Below are 14756 nucleotides of genomic sequence, written 5' to 3' on the forward strand. Positions count from 1 at the left end.
GCAGAGGGACCTAGGCTGCAGCAGTGGCACCTCTCTGTCACCCTGTTGTGCTCCAACCACAGCCCTGGCCCACAAATGCAGCTCCAGCACCAGCCGGGGGGGCTGTGGGTGCAGCTGGGCAAGGTGGGGATGCAGCAGGGACCACCCTGCGTGGGGGGAACCCTGGGCAAGGAAAGACAGGGATAAGAGGCAAGGATAGCCAGCACAGACAGATGGGAGCTGGGGACTTCACATGCCAGACACGCAGAAATTGCCTCTGCAGCAGAGCGAGCTGCTCCTGCCATAATGGGAAAAGTGGCTGCAATTTGGGGCCTTTCCAATCACTGCTGAGCCGAGTGCCGGCTGCAATCAAGCAGCAGGAAAGGCGGGGGGGCTGGAGCCGAGGGGCGCCATCCCTGCAGCGTGCTGAGCTCTGCCCCCAACTCTGTGTCCTGGGGCTCCAGCATGACCAAGACCCCCACCCTGCCTGTAATGGGGGGCACCCACCACACCACCTCCCGGGTGCTGACACCGGAGCATCTCTTTAATGGGTTTGCAGCAATTCCTGGGCAGTGTAAGGACCCAGTGGGACAGGGGAATGACACAAGGTGGTGGGTGGGGGTCCCGGAGGGGGACAGGGCTCCCCTCAGTGCACCAAGATCTCCATCTTGTGGCTGCCCCGCTTCCTGCAGACCGGGACAGCGCCGCCCGCTTTGGGAGACTCCACGATGGTGACAGCCACGTCGCCCTTCTGGAAGCGGGTGGAGAACCTGGGGGAGAGTGAGGGTGTGGGTGAGGACACGCCCAGCCCCGCCCACCTCCTGCCCAATCAGATGCTTCTGTTACACCCACCCCTCGGGGCCTGCCTTCCGCAGCCAATCAGGACCCTTCAGCCAAAGTCCAAGTGAACCCCACCCTGTCAGGCACCGCCCCCACAGCACAGACCTTGCCCGTGTGAGCTCTGCCTCGAACCACGCCCTTATTAGCCCCGTCCCTTCCCACCACGCCCTGCCCTTGTTAGTCCTGCCCGTACTGGTCGGTGATGTGCAGGGGCAGCTCCTGGGCTGTTGCCTCCAGCAGGGTTTGGTGCAGACGCGTGACGAGCTCGATGAGGTGGTCACTGACAAGCAAGAAGTCACCCTTGGCCCCCACCGTGGAGGTCTGCAGGGAGAGGGGGTTGTCAGCCCTGCCAGGGAGCCCCTGAGTCCCCAGGAGCCCCCTCCCTGGGTACCTCCTTGAGGTGCAGGGCCAGAAAGCCATCAGAGAAGCGGGTGACAGAGACGCTGCGGATGTCCTCCAGGCTGAGCACGGTCTTGGGCTGGGCGGCCTTGGGGTCGGCCAGGACCAGGTGCTTGGTGGTGAGCAGCAGCAGGCGTGGGACCGTCTGCAGGCGGGGGGGGGTCAGCACAGCCCCATGCCTTCCAGTGCAGGGGGGATGGGGACAGGGCTCACCTTGCCATTGGCTCTGTTCACCTTCCTCACAGTGTCGGCCATCACCAGCTTGTCCTTGGCCACAGCTTGGAGCTTCTGATACTTGGGGTTCTGTGTCAGCCCCAGGTACTCACCCTGGAAGGGCTGCTGCAGGCTGGGGACAGACTCTGTCAGTCAGTGCTGCCCCTTGCACACCCCCCCTGCCAGCCCCTGCCCAGCACCTTTTGGAGTAGAGGGTCTTCTTGTCCTTGAAGAGCTCGCTGGCGCAGAGCTTGGCCTGCAGCAGGGCCTTGCGCTGTGGCGTCAGCTGCTCCCGGTACTTCTTGCACTGCCGAGGGAGGGGATGATTTGGTGTCACTGAAGACCATTGGTGGGGGCTGGCATGGATGGATGCAAGATCCCAAATGAAGCCCCCCCTGCTCCCCCACCGTGTTCCCCAGCTCCCACCTTCCAGCGATAGAAGATGCTCTTCAGCTCCTGGTTGGCATTGGCCAGGAACTTGTATGGCGGGGGGGGCCAGGTCCGGTCCATCAATGACACTGGCAGGTTCTTCTCCAGCCCCACCAGGAACTTCTGCACCTGGGGGCAGCAACACAGCAGGGCATTGGGAAGGTCCCTGGTCCAGCCCTGAGGTGAGAGGCTGGGAAGGTGCCGTGTTCCTTCTCCCCCAGCCTCACTCACCAGACGCCGGTAGATGAAGTTGGCCAGGCAGGCACTGGCCCCGGAGCGGAAATATCTCCTGTATGCCCGGCGGACCTGCCAGAGACAGCTGTCAGCTGTGGGGACACAGGACCTCGCCCCCCACCCACGCCCGGGGGCACCCACCCACCCCCTCCACATCCCCATTTGGTCCCAGCAGAGAGGACAGCTGCTCCAGCCCGACAGGGTGGGCAGGAGCCAGGGTGGGCAGACAGACAGACAGCCCTGGACACAGCGGTGTGGACAGCAGGACAGAGGCAGCAGGGCTGGCCCCATTACCTGGAACCCTTTCCAGTAAGCAGCGATGGTGGCGGCTGCAGTGTGACGCTGGCGCTGGGACTTCAGCTCCCGGAGGAGCCGGCGAGACTGCGGGGGGTGAGAACCCGGGAGCCCAAGGTGGGGGGAGACCAACACAGATACAGAGCAAGAAGGAAAGAGGCAGGAGAGAGGCAGGAGAGAAGGATAGAAGATGGAGGGGAAGAGATGAGTCTGGTCTCACTACAGGGCACGCAGACCCCCCAGCCCTGCCCACGTCACCAGTCTAGGTTGACCAGCCCTCACCTTCCAGCCCCGTGCATACGCCTGGATGAGCAGAGCCGACCGCTTCATCTGCTTGTACTTGTTCTTTTGCTGCAGGGGGGGAGAGGGTGGGGTGAGCCAGAGGGCTTGGGAGAGCTGGGATGCCCTACCTGGGGATGCAGGACCCCCCTGTTCCTCACCGCATTGCCCCGGAACCAGGCAGAGATGATGATCTGGCTTTTCCGCATCAGCTGGTACTGGGTCCGGCACCGCCAGCCCCGGAAAATCTTCTGGATGAGGGTGGCGAGCTGGACCACGCGCTCCTGGCGCCGCCTCTCCAGGTCAAAGAGCTGGGGACAGCCAGGATGAGTGCTGGGACAGCCACCAGGAACAGGGACCCCCAGCCGGGAGCCATCTCTGGGGGCTGCAGCATCACCCCAGAGCCCCCAGGATGGGCTCAGGGCCACCAGTGGGGCTGAAGGACACATGGGGCCCCACAGCAGCCCCCCCCCCCCCACTCCCCATGCCTAGACTCACCGTGTGTGGCGAGCGGATGAAGATCTTGGTGTGTCCGAACGCCCGCTCCTCGGGGGGATACGGCAGCTCCGCCAGCAGCACCTCGGCTCCCTCCCTGCACCGTGGGGGAGGCAAGGCTGGTCAGAGCCTGGCAGTCTCCGGGCTGGGGGGGACACGGGACGCCCTCAGGCTGGCCCAGCCCTGTACCTGTCACTGCCAGCCCAGCGGGGCCAGGTCCGGCGGTTCAGCATCTTGTAGCGCCCCAGGAAGGAGCCGTAGAGCTGTCGGAAGGCGTAGCCCGCCCGCCGCACCCGCACGTTCTCCATCAGCCCCAGGTACCGGACCTGCTCCAGCACCAGCTCCGGCGTGAAGAGCATCGCTGATTTAGTCTCGTTGGGCTTGATGCACCTGGGGGGGCAGTGGTGGGCTGGGGGGATCCCACTGGCACCAGAGCCAGGGGCAGGGCTCCCCCTGTCCAGTACCTGATGTAGTTGGGGTTCTTGGAGTAGAGGTTTTTCATCAATGTTGCCACCGAGGCCTTGAACTGGAAGCCAGCAGTTGGGGGCAGCTTGAGGGATACCTTCTGGGGGTCTCCCTCGGGGAAGAGGGAGTGCAGCAGTGCATGCCGGGCGGCCCACATGGCCTGTGAGAGGTCGCGGAAGAGCAGGTCGTTGTTCTTCTCGATGAAGCCCGTCACATTGTAGGTGACCTGGGCACAGGAGCAGAGTCAGTACCCTGGGGGCTGCTGGTTCCAATTTAATTGGCAGCTCCACATCTCCCATGCAGAGCTGGGAAGAGGACTGTGGATCCCAGCTGTGGGTGCTGGTGGGTGCCTGCGGCTGCTGTCTGACCTTGCCAGCGTAGTGGTGGATGCGGAAGCACCGCGGCGGAAGACTGGCGTCCATGATGTGCCGGGCGTTCTGGGTCTCCCTGCTCTCATAGTGCTTGTGGGTGGCGAAGAGCTGGTTGAGCTTGGTGAGGAATGTGTCCTCGTTGACCACACCAGGCCGCAGGCACTCCTCGTCCAGCATGGCCAGGATCCCTCCCTTGCTCTGCACCATGGGGGACAGTGTCACCCAAGTGGCCCCATCACACCAGGGCTGCTCTGGACTCTGTTCAGCCCAAGCTGCTGCTGGGGCAGCTGGGACCCCAACTAGACCCCCCCAGCACTGGGAGGCAACTCACATTCTCGATCAAGTTGCAGATGATGGTGTTGTCAAAAAACTCCACTGGGGTCCACTTGATGCCCTGGGAGCAGAGAGGTGTCAGACAGATGGACACATAGACTCTGCCCCATGGACAATCCCCAGCTGATGTGGGGCAGGAACAGGACATCCGGCCACAGGGACAAGGATCCTGAATCCCTCCCTGCCTTCCTGCTATTGAATATGCTCCCGGCAGGGAGCGGGGTGAGGGAGGGACGTGGTGTGGAGCTGTCTCCAGCACTTCCCCATCCCTGGGGGGCCAAGGCTCCTTTGGGCCATGCTCTGGCACAGGTAAAGGGGCCACATCCAGCCCCAGGGTACCTCTCGGATGTATTCCTCCTGCTCCTCCTTCAGGGTCATCAGGATGAAGATCTGCTGCAGCTTCTCGTTGCAGTAGTTGATGATGAACTGCTCGAAGCTATTATCCTGCAAGAGAAGGGTCCTGTGTGGCAGGTTGTGCCCGAGCCCTCAGCCCTGTCCCATGTCCCACCCAACACTTCCAGCCTCCCCCAGCAGCAGGATGGGTCTGGGTGAGCCCTGCACTCACCTGGAAGATCTCAAAGCCATAGATGTCCAGGACACCCATCACCTTCCTTTGATTGCCTGACTTAACCTAGGGGGGACAGTGGAGTGCTGAGCTCTGTCCTGGCCCCATGTGGGGTGAAGGTCCAGGCCCCTGTCCAGGGTAGGGGGGCTGGTGCCTGTCCCACTGGGCGCTAACCTGGATGCTGGTGTTGATGCGGTTCACCAGCCAGTCAAAGAGGCGGCTGTAGATGTTCTTGGCCAACGCGTCCCGGCCGTAGTAGCCCTGGGGAAAGAGGTGAGGGGCTTGTGCCGGCTCCCGGGGGCTGCCAGGTGCCAGCCCCATGGCAGGGGATGGTCCCACTCACCTGGGGGACACTGAGGGTGGTGTGCACTGTCTCGTTCCGCGCCTTCACAGTGCGGGTGCACAGCGCCTGCTCCAGAATGCCAGGGTCCAGCCCAATCAGCTCGCAGATCTCCTGCAGCTCTGCAGGGAGGTGGTGGTGCCACGGCTGAGCTGGGGGCTGAGGGGGACCCCAGCCCACTGTGGACCAGCCCTGTCCATACCCTGTGGCTCAGCAATGCTGCAGGACTCCATCCCACTGGCCTGGAAGCTGCTGCTCAGCTGCACGTTGCCCAGTTTGAGCACCACGGCCGTCACCTCCAGCAGCGCCGTCACCTCGGTGGGTGAGAAGCCGATGACCCTCATGGCATCCTGGGGATGGAGAGAGGCAGATCAGGAGGATGGGGATGGCCCCGGGCTGTTGGGGGGGGGGGGTGCTGTGGTGGTACCTGCATGGCGCGGAAGTTGGCCGCATCGTCCACGCCGGGCAGGTCGGAGCTCTCCCCGTTCAGGTAGACATAGTGCCTGCAGTCCTGGCGGAGCTTCAGCTGCTCTGGGGGTAGGAGGTGGGTCAGCTATGGCCGCCCAGGCCCCTACCCTTCCTGACCCACCGTGCTCAGGGTTTGGACCTACGGAGCATCTGTGCTGAGCCCCCGGCGAGGAGCTGGTAGAAGATGTGGAAGTTCCTCTCGCTCTTCACATGCTGGACGATCCGGGATTTCTCCAGCAGATCTGTGGGCAAAGTCAGCATCACCGGGGTGTGCAGGGTGGGACCCAGGGATGGGCGATCGGTACTCACAGTTGCTGATGACCCCTCCCAGGGGCTGCCCCTTGAAGTCGAACTCCACATCCATGTACTTTCCCTGAGGAAGGGGGCTGGGATCAGGACAGGGGGACCCTGGGGGGGGGGGGAGGCAGCTCTGCTCCCCACATCTCTATGCCTTGTGGTGCCTCCTGCCCCATCAGGGTCCACAGGGTCCTGCTGACTCCACCACCCCAGTTCCCTAGTCACTCACAAATCGGGACGAATTGTCATTGCGGATGGTCTTGGCATTTCCAAAGGCTGTGGGGCGAGAACAGGGTGATGGTGTGGTCAGAAGGGCTGTGCCAAGCCCAGGGACAGGTGTGGGATGCTTACCCTCCAGCACGGGGTTGGACTGCAGGAGCTGCTCCTTCACCTTGTCCACCTCCTCCCCTTTGCTGCACACAGCCGCCACATAGGACATCACCAGCTTGCTGGCCTCTGTAAGCAAGGGGCCAGGGATGCCAGGATGGTGGGTGTCAGGGCAGTGCCCACTCATCCCATGACCCCCTCTCAGCTCAGCGAGCGCCTGGCAGCAGCCCTGGCTCTACCTGTCTTGCCAGCCCCACTCTCGCCAGTGATGAGGATGCATTGATCCTGGTCCCGGTCCCGCAGCGAGCGGTAGGCGTCATCAGCAATGGCATAGCTGGAGGTGAGGACGGGTTAGGGGAGGTCTGAGGGCTTCAGGGGAGGCCAAGAGCCCCCACTGGGGCTGGGAGCTGGCCCTGAGGGGACTCCCCGAGATCCTGAAGTCTCAGGCTCGCCAGTGGGTAAAGGTCTTGGCAGGATACAGGGACCCCAGGGGGCTACCAGGTTCCCCATGCTCACATGTGGGGCTTCACGGCGAAGAAGCTGCAGTTGTGGTACTCCTGCACCTTCTCGGGGGTGTAGATGGGCAGGGAGCGGTACGGGTTCACCGAGATCACCACGCTCCCAATGTACGTCTGCGGGCGAGCAGAGCAGTGTGCGTGCAGGACCCAGCCCAGATTCCGGCACTCTCCCCACAGAGCCTGGACCCTGCTGCCCACCCCAAGCCCCTCGCCCTCCTCTGCTGCCCACCCCGGCCGCTGGCCCGCTGCTCACATAGATGTCTCCGCGCTGGAAGCGTTCCTGCAGGGTGCGGAGCAGGGACTCCTCGGTGAGCGGGTCCAGCAGCACCAGGTCCCCGACGGCCGCAGCATCCAGCAGCGAGGTGGTGGCTTCCATGGCGGGGAGGCTCCGGGGCAGCTGCGGCAGAGCAGGGGGGGCTGCAGCCCAGGGACAGGCAGCCCCTTTCCCAAACACCCTCTGCTCCTCAGTAGCTCTGAGGCTTTGGCTGTTCCCTCCCCTGCGGGTCTGAGAAGAGCCCTGGGGAGCACAGGGTGTCCCAGCACCAGAGGCACAGACGCGGGGCAAGGCTCGAAGCACCGGCGGCGAGGGGCAGGATGTGGCCCTTGGCCAGCGGGACGCAGCTGGGACCTTGGCAACTCCCTGATCCCCTCCGGCTCCCCCAGGCACTGCGCTGGGCTGGCAGCCCGCGGGGACAAGGGACAAGCCACGCACCGCACTGAGGGCTCCTTCCTGGGACACCCTGGCACCCAGGACCACACGGTGGGGATGGGGGCTCGGAGTGGGGCGGCAGAACGCCGGGCTCCTGCCCACCACTGCGAGGAAGCGGGGGCCAGGCCAGGAAACGCGGACACCTGGATCCTATTCTTGGGGCAGGGAAGAATTCAGCCTCTGCTTCCTCTCTTCTTCCTGGCAGGGGGACGCCGGGGCGGGAAAGGGACAGGTCCGGGGCGGGAGAGCTCAGCCCTGTGGCAAGGAGCACCCGAGGGCTCCCACGAGAGACCCCACCCAGCCCTCACCCGTCCTTGACGGAGCAGCCACCTTCCCTGGTGACCTTCACCCTGGGCGCAGGGCTGTAAACCCTTATCGGAGCCCGGGGAAAGTTCACAAGCGAGGAGGTGGGGAAGGATAGGGCAAACGGGGTGATGGAGATGGCTCGATCAGGAGCTGCGCTGCTGGCAGCAGGCTCTAAAGAGGATGGCAGAGCCTCCCGCGTGTCCCTGCAGCCTCCCCCTGCGCAGGGCACCAGCACTGAGTCCCCTGTGCTGCTGGTCGTGCACGGGTGGGAGCCAGAACAAGAGACCCCCCAGCGCAGCTCCAGGGGCAGCCCTGCCCTCACCCGCCTTCCCTACGGTACCAGGTTTCAGAGCTCCTCGTGTCCACGGGGTGACAGTCCCTTGGGATGGGGGTGCCCTAGGGTGGGGGCTGTGGGGACAAGGTGCCCCCGGCCAGCCCTGGAATGTGGGGGCCTTGGCTGCTTCAGGCTAGGGGTTGGGAGTAGAGGGGTCCGCACTCACCTCCCGGTGCAGAGCAGCAGCTCCTGGAGTGGCTTCAGCTGGAGCTGCCTGGGACCACGAGGCTCAGCCCAGCGCCCGGTACTGGCCCAGTCCGGCCCACAGAGGGGCGGGGGGGCGGAGGGACCTCCCTCAGGGCACCGCGCCCACTCGCAGGCAGGGAAACTGAGGCACGCAGTGCAGCAGCCGCTGGGAAGCAGCCCCAGGCTGCCCACCGGCCTCCAGTGCTGCTAGGTCGTCCTTCCCCGCGGCTCCGCTCCTCTCCCTGCCCCGGCAGCTCGGAACAGGAACAAGCAGAGACGGTCACCGGCAGCAGAGCAAACACAGGAAGCGTCCTCCAGGTCTGCGGGATGCGGGGCAAGGTACAGGCAGAGCCGGGAGCACCCAGGGCTGCACCTGCCTGCAGCACAGCTGGGGTGAGACTTGTGACTGGGCTCTGTCCTGCCCTGTGGCTGCCCCAGGGAACACAGCACCCAGGGGCCCAGACTGTGTGCAAGCACCATGCAGCATCCTCGGAAGAGCAGGCTCCCATGGGCAGATGAGCCAGAGCCAAGGGTGAGCTCCAGGGTCACCACGGGATGGACAAACCAGGCTCATCACCTGGAAAATACATCTTTATTAAAAATATACTCAGTTGCTAACCACACAGAGGGGCTGGAGGGCCACAGGAACAGAGGCACACAGTAACAGGTGCTGCTCATACAGAGCAGGGAGGAAAGTGGAAGGGGGTAAACCTGGGACAGAAACAAACCAACAGCAAAAGCTGCAGCAGTGGCACAGCGAGGCGGGAGCGCAGGCCCCGGCAGCAGAGCAGCCGTGGGGCAGATTTATTGCTTAGAAACTTGCATAGATTTGGGCATCCGTGCCAGCTTTGTGCTTCAGAAAGGCCAAGGACCGGCTGCACTGAGCCCCCTCCCCAGCATGGGGACAGGCAGGGCTGGCCCATCACTTGCCTGGTCTGGCTGGGGGAGCAGCACAGGGGGGCCAGGCCCCACGTAACAGCAAGCCAAGGGTGGGAGGCACCAGCTCCAAGGAGACAAGGAGCTGCCAGCATGGAGCCACCAGGGAGGAGGCAGCACATCCACACTCATCCTCAGCCCAGGGAGGGTCCAGACGACTGTGGCACAGGACGAGAGAGGTCAAGTATGGTCTTGGGCTGCAAGGTGCCTTCTCCCAGGCTCTGTGACACACACACAAAGGGGCTGTCCACCAGAGACACTCTGGGGTTTTTGGTATCCACGGAGGATTCAAACCAAGGCAGAGGCACAGCCCAACCAGCTGGAGCCATCTGGCATCTTTGGTATCATCAGGAGGAAGAGGAGGTCACTAGCTGCCCACTCCCTCCCCACAGCAGGAGATGCTGAGCACGCAGGTAGCAGTGGGACAGGTCCAAAGTTCCTCTCGTGCATGTCACTCTCACACACCTGCAGGCAAGACAGACCTTTCACTCCATCCCTGCCCCAGCAGAAGATGCTCCTGGCAGAGCTGCGGTGCTGACAACAAACTGCAGTGGGCTGAGGAAGGGGCTCCTGGGTGCTGAGGGAAGGGGCTCTAGGAGCTTGCAGGAGCCAGGTCAGCACCAGGCTGTGGAAGGAGGCCCCTCCCCTTCAGGTGATGCACTAGGAGCTCACCAGCACCCACACCAAGAGCCAGGTCCACCTTCAGACAGGACCAGCCTCCCACAGGCAGTGGTGGCACAGCCCGCGCCTCCCCTGCACTGACAGAAGCCTCAGGCTGTGGTCTGGCAGGAGCTGCCCAGGGAAGACAAGGGTGTCAGCCCCCTTGTTCTCCCACAGGCTCTGCTGCAGCCTTCACAGCCACCCAGTTTGGGGTGGGATTGGGATGGGGGTACTGGGATCAGACATCCCTCTGGCACATGCTGCTTTGTGTTTCATAGGTGTTGGGGAAGCAGCAGCAGTTCTGCCCTCTTCTCCAGGGGCCCAGGGCTGCTGACCTCAACGAGCATCCAGGTGGTTGTGGTTCAGGGAGTAACTCTTGTGATTCCTGTCCAAAAGGTCATCATCCTCATTCTCGTCCTCCTCCTCCTCCTCGAAAAGCTGGTCCTCAAGGAAGATGCCATCCAGGCCATACTCCCGCTCGTGGGCAGAGACCTCATTGGGGGTGACATGACAGGAGCCACCCACAAAGTCTGCAAACCTGGGAAGAGCCACAAAGCAGCACATTTTGTGGGCAAGCCCGGCAGTGCCTGCAAGGCCCTGGTTCACGAGAAGCCAGGGTGAAGAGTTTCAGTGCCAGCACCGGGCGTTATCTGTCCTTCCCCCAAGGCACGCCCTGCTCCCACACACCAAGACCTGCTGTGCCTTCCTCTCCCTGTCTCTAAAGCCAGAGGTGGCAGCATAGAGTTGACCCCGGGCTTTCAGAAGCACACAGATCAGCCACCCCCAGCACACTGCAAGGAGACCTTACCTCTTGGGACACTGGATGCGGGAGACTGCAGTCCAGGCAGAGAAATCTGGGCTTCTGCAGTAGTTCCGAAGCTCCTCGAGGGCCTTGCGCGTCTCCACCTCGCCCTGGACCCGGTACTCCTCCTCAGTCAGCAGGCGAGGGGGGCTCAGCCCGTGCCTGGCTCCCTGCACTCTCCTGCCAGGGGAACAGCAGCAGTTACAGCCCACACAGCCCAGGCAGGACCCCCAGCACAGGCATCCCTCTGGCTCCTCATTACTGAGGAGGAGCAGGGCACTCTCCTGCACCAACCACAGTCCCCCCATTATACCCATCCCAGCCCCAGACCCCTGTGAAAATGCCCTGGTTCCACAGCACAGACCATCCAGCTGCTCATCCAGGCCCCACAACAGCTGAGAATCAGGATCCAGCCATGGTACTTGAAGCCCTCACCTGTAGGCAGTGAAGGCCCACTGCAAAGGGTAGTCCAGGTTCTTGGTGCAGATGGCAATGACCACCAAGGCCAAGGCGATGGGGTGGATCTGGATGCCCGAGTACATCAGCAACAGCCCCAGGAGCTGCAGGGCCCAGGAGAGGAGGTTGATGCTGCGCTGGTTCTCCAGTGGGCCGTACCTGTAGCACACGCCGAAGCTCACAAACCCAACGAGCAGTAGGTACCCTGGGGGGAGCAGAGGGATGGGCACAAAGCAGTGGGCTCAGCTCGGCTGAGCATCTGCCAGGCCTGCAGCTCAGCCTAAGGCAGGAGCCCCACTCAGAGCCGAGGTGGGCAGGAACCCTCCGCATTTTCCACCTGCACGTTGCAGCTCCCGTCAACAGGAGAGTCCAAGGGCTCACACCTACCTAGGACATACTGCCAGTAGGACTTGCAGATCTCCCGCAGGTTCTTAAAGATCAGCTGAAGCAGGTAGAGGGAAAAGGACCAGCCTCCTACCAGCAGGAAATAAACTGGACTTTTCTAGGAGAGGAGACATGAATTCCAGACAGGCAGCAGGCAGCCACGGCCACCTCCCCCCAGCTGCCAGACCCACATCCCAGCACCCCAAGGCCAGAACAACCATACAGGTGTAGAAAGGTGCTGTGAGGACTCTTCCCCCCAGCCAGACACTCACCTTGGGCATGACCTTGGACATCATGTAGACAAGGATGAGCAGCGAGGCCAGCAAGCCAAAACTAATCCCAGCGGAGTAGTAGAAGAGTTGGCTCCTACAGAGACCACACGTGTTACAGCTTAGGGATGCCTGTGTGTAAATACACCACTGGGAGCAAACACACCAGTGGGAGCAACCCCCTGGGAGCCTGTGGAGCCACCCAGACACTGCCCACACACCCCTTCTTGTCCCCAGCTCATGGGGGACTCACCTGCTCAGCACGTCCCCACAGAAGAACAGTAACAGGCCCAGGAAGAAAACCAAGAACAGCTTAGGGTCAAAACCTGGAAAGAGAGTGAGTCCAGGTTGTGAGGAACCTGGGCATGGTGCCCTCTGGGTCATGCTCCAGCCTGCCCCATAGCCACCGGGTCAGGGTCCCAGGCAAACCTCCAAGTGCCCTGAATCCCCCCACTTTACATCCCCTTGGATGAATACATGCTCCCTTCTTCAGGCTCATTCTTCTTCCCAAGTTCTGTTGGCCCTCAGACCACAAGCTCCCCACGCCAGGTCCTTGTTGCCCCCTTGAGAGCACTGGAGCAGCCAGATCCCCTCCTGCCCCAGGAGCCCCTGGCAGAGGGGACGTACGTCGGAAGAGGATGACGGAGTAGGTGGTTCCAGCCTCCAACAGCTCGACCTTCAGGCAGGTTTTGTTGCTGTAAAGATCCACATCGATGCTGGTGTCATTCAGCTTCTCTTTCAGAAAGGAGGAGACGACATCCCATACGCTAAACCCTTCCAGCTCCTCCTCGCTGTCCACCTGGGTGACTCGGAACATGTGGCTGCTGTTGACCCGGATCTGCATGGAGGAGGGAGGTGACTGGGAGGTGAGCAGGAGGTGACCGGGAGCAGGGCCAGGAGCTCTCGGCCATTCCCAGGAGGAGCTGCCCCCTCCCCTCACCTGTGTCCTGGTCCATATCTCGTGCCATTGTGGGACACGTGTGTTGGTGTAGCAGAAGTGGTGTGTGTCTGAGTGCTGGTACACACGGCCCTCGAGGAGTGGGGTGACCAACTCCTTGGCACCTGTGAGCAGAACAGGGGACTCAGCACTAAGAGGCCCCTGCCCCCATCTGCTTCACCCACCAAAACACAGGGGTCCACTTTCCCTTCCCAGAGTTCCCCCAACTAAACATACTCTAAAAAAAGAAAAAAAGATAAAAGTCCTTCCTCTGTTTTCCTTGGAATGTGCTCTCTGGTTCTTTACTGGGATGATCCCATACCTTGGACTGTCAGGAACAGCAACCTCCTGTCCTTTCCCGCATGATTCCTCATTCTAGAGCCGCCCCCATCCCAGGGAAGGTGAGACCCGAGCGGCCTCATGCACGAATTCCCCTCCGGAGCCCCCAGAGGGCCCAGCCGCTCCAGCAGATCTGGACACCGACAGCCCGTACAGTCCCAGTGCCAGGTCTCGCTGTCACCCACAAGACCGGAGGCCCTGGAAAGGGGTGGCCCGGGCTCTGGGGGTCCCGGAGTGCTCCCCCAGGCCGAGGGGTGTGTCGGTGGGTGCTAAGCGATGGGCTGGAGCTGCTCTCCCAGGACTGCCGAGGGCAGAAGGGGGAGAAGCCAAAATGCAGAAAGGGAACGGGAAGGGGATCCCTGGGCCGGCACCGGGCAGCTCCCCCAGCGGCACAGCCGGGGGTCGACCGAGCGGGGACCGGAGGCAGCGGCCCCTCCGGAGGGACCCGACCCCGGACGGGCTGAAGGAGCCCGGAGGGACAGAGGCGGCCGCGGCGGAACCCGGCCCTGTCAACCCCTGCCCGGCGCCCGGCACCGCCGCTCCCAGCCCGCTCCACTCCGGTCCGAACGACCGTGGGGCCGCCAGGGCCTCAGCAGGCTGCGGAAGCGGCTCCGGTTCCCCAAGGACGGCAGCGACCGCGACCCCGGCCCCGGCCCCGGCCCCGGCCCCGGCCCCCCCCGCCGCGGACACGTGACTCCCCCTCCCGCTTCCCCGCCCGGTGCTGTCGCCGCCCCGCGCACCTGCGCCCCCCGGCGGCGGCACCAGCGGCACCAGCAGCAGCAACAGCGCCGCCAGCAGCCGCCGCCGCCCCGGAGCCGGTTTCATCCCTCCCGCCGCGGCCGCACCAACGACTTCCGCTTCCGTCGCCGCCACCCGCCTGGCAACGATCGCCGACGGGAGGCGGTGGCGTCACCGTCGAGTGACGGCTGAGCCGACCTATCGGAAGGCTCGATGGGCTTGCTCGCCCCACCCACTGCCAGAAGCGTTGATTGACAGGGCCTGCAGCCTATCAGCATAGCTCAGACAACAAGCAGGCATGGTCCCGCCCTCGGTTACCACGGTGACCAAGGAGAGCGCCATTCAATCCAGAGACACGCTCAGACCCCAGCAACCGTGAGGCCCGCCTTAGTAACGGCCCTGACAGACACTCCTCTCAGCCTATCAGAGGACAGGCACGGCCCGTCAAGCCCTCCCGCCCCCTCGCGATTCCAGCCTGATTGACAAGAGCCTCCTCCTATCAGGAAGAGCTCTCGCTTTGTTTTTGTGAGGAGGGGTCCCGCAGGTCCCGCCCCTCAGCGCCCCCTGCCCCGCGGCTCAGGACGGTGCCGCCCCCGCTCCCTCCCGTCACCGTCTTGCCGGGGCTTCTCTCGGCCGGCCCGGGGGCGGGCGTGGGCCCGGGACAAGAGGCCTTTCTTCGGCCGAGCCGTTGAGCCGGGCCAGGGGACGAGCGGCCCTGGGGGAAGTGGGGCGGGCCGGGGGGGTCCTGCACCCCACGGGCGGCGGGACGGCTCAGCAAGGGGCTCCATGACCGTCCCGTTCCCGTGCACGGTGTCCCGGTTCTCCCCGGTGCAGGGTGCGTCCCTTCCCCCGGT

At 63.5% G+C, this 14756-nt stretch overlaps 2 protein-coding genes across 3 annotated transcripts; both read right to left on the bottom strand.

The window, feature by feature from the left end:
- Positions 1 to 525: 525 nt before the first annotated feature.
- On the bottom strand, positions 526 to 8438 carry MYO1A (myosin IA). Its single transcript, XM_051641450.1, has 29 exons — positions 8362 to 8438; positions 7100 to 7243; positions 6845 to 6960; positions 6568 to 6662; positions 6353 to 6457; positions 6231 to 6277; positions 6014 to 6077; positions 5848 to 5946; positions 5664 to 5767; positions 5439 to 5586; positions 5240 to 5358; positions 5071 to 5157; positions 4897 to 4962; positions 4671 to 4775; positions 4330 to 4392; positions 3996 to 4196; positions 3627 to 3853; positions 3352 to 3552; positions 3166 to 3259; positions 2829 to 2978; positions 2671 to 2739; positions 2389 to 2475; positions 2092 to 2166; positions 1858 to 1989; positions 1632 to 1738; positions 1432 to 1564; positions 1211 to 1363; positions 1013 to 1140; positions 526 to 749 (listed from the first exon to the last, which is right to left on the bottom strand). Exons 2-29 carry the CDS (start codon positions 7220 to 7222, stop codon positions 626 to 628), a joined length of 3222 nt encoding a protein of 1073 aa, XP_051497410.1. The 5' UTR covers positions 7223 to 7243; positions 8362 to 8438; the 3' UTR covers positions 526 to 625.
- Positions 8439 to 8937: 499 nt separating this feature from the next.
- On the bottom strand, positions 8938 to 14025 carry NEMP1 (nuclear envelope integral membrane protein 1). Of its 2 annotated transcripts, none has more exons than XM_051641528.1 (10): positions 13905 to 14025; positions 12829 to 12950; positions 12516 to 12726; positions 12142 to 12214; positions 11892 to 11985; positions 11623 to 11737; positions 11215 to 11440; positions 10786 to 10959; positions 10313 to 10515; positions 8938 to 9782 (listed from the first exon to the last, which is right to left on the bottom strand). In XM_051641528.1, exons 1-9 carry the CDS (start codon positions 13987 to 13989, stop codon positions 10314 to 10316), a joined length of 1302 nt encoding a protein of 433 aa, XP_051497488.1. In that variant the 5' UTR covers positions 13990 to 14025; the 3' UTR covers positions 8938 to 9782; position 10313. The 2 variants fall into 2 exon arrangements, with proteins under 2 accessions (XP_051497488.1, XP_051497487.1); XM_051641527.1 differs by lacking the exon at positions 13905 to 14025 and adding an exon at positions 13148 to 13517.
- Between the last annotated feature and the right edge of the window lie 731 nt (positions 14026 to 14756).

The sequence above is a fragment of the Apus apus genome, chromosome 28, assembly GCF_020740795.1.
Source record: "Apus apus isolate bApuApu2 chromosome 28, bApuApu2.pri.cur, whole genome shotgun sequence".
Taxonomy (NCBI): domain Eukaryota; kingdom Metazoa; phylum Chordata; class Aves; order Apodiformes; family Apodidae; genus Apus; species Apus apus.

Bases quoted from the DNA above. Each gene is read 5' to 3' on its own strand.
- NEMP1 (XM_051641527.1), bottom strand. From the start codon at position 13,247: ATGAGGCCGCTCGGGTCTCACCTTCCCTGGGATGGGGGCGGCTCTAGA. The intron at 11,738-11,891 runs GTGAGTGTCTGG...CTCCTCTCCTAG, and splicing joins TGTCCAAGGTCATGCCCAAG to AAAAGTCCAGTTTATTTCCT. The intron at 10,960-11,214 runs GTGAGGGCTTCA...TTCCCCTGGCAG, and splicing joins TGGGCCTTCACTGCCTACAG to GAGAGTGCAGGGAGCCAGGC.
- MYO1A (XM_051641450.1), bottom strand. From the start codon at position 7,222: ATGGAAGCCACCACCTCGCTGCTGGATGCTGCGGCCGTCGGGGACCTG. The intron at 1,364-1,431 runs GTGAGCCCTGTC...CCCCGCCTGCAG, and splicing joins TGAACAGAGCCAATGGCAAG to ACGGTCCCACGCCTGCTGCT. The intron at 750-1,012 runs GTACGGGCAGGA...ACTCTCCCCCAG, and splicing joins CCCCTGCACATCACCGACCA to GTTCTCCACCCGCTTCCAGA.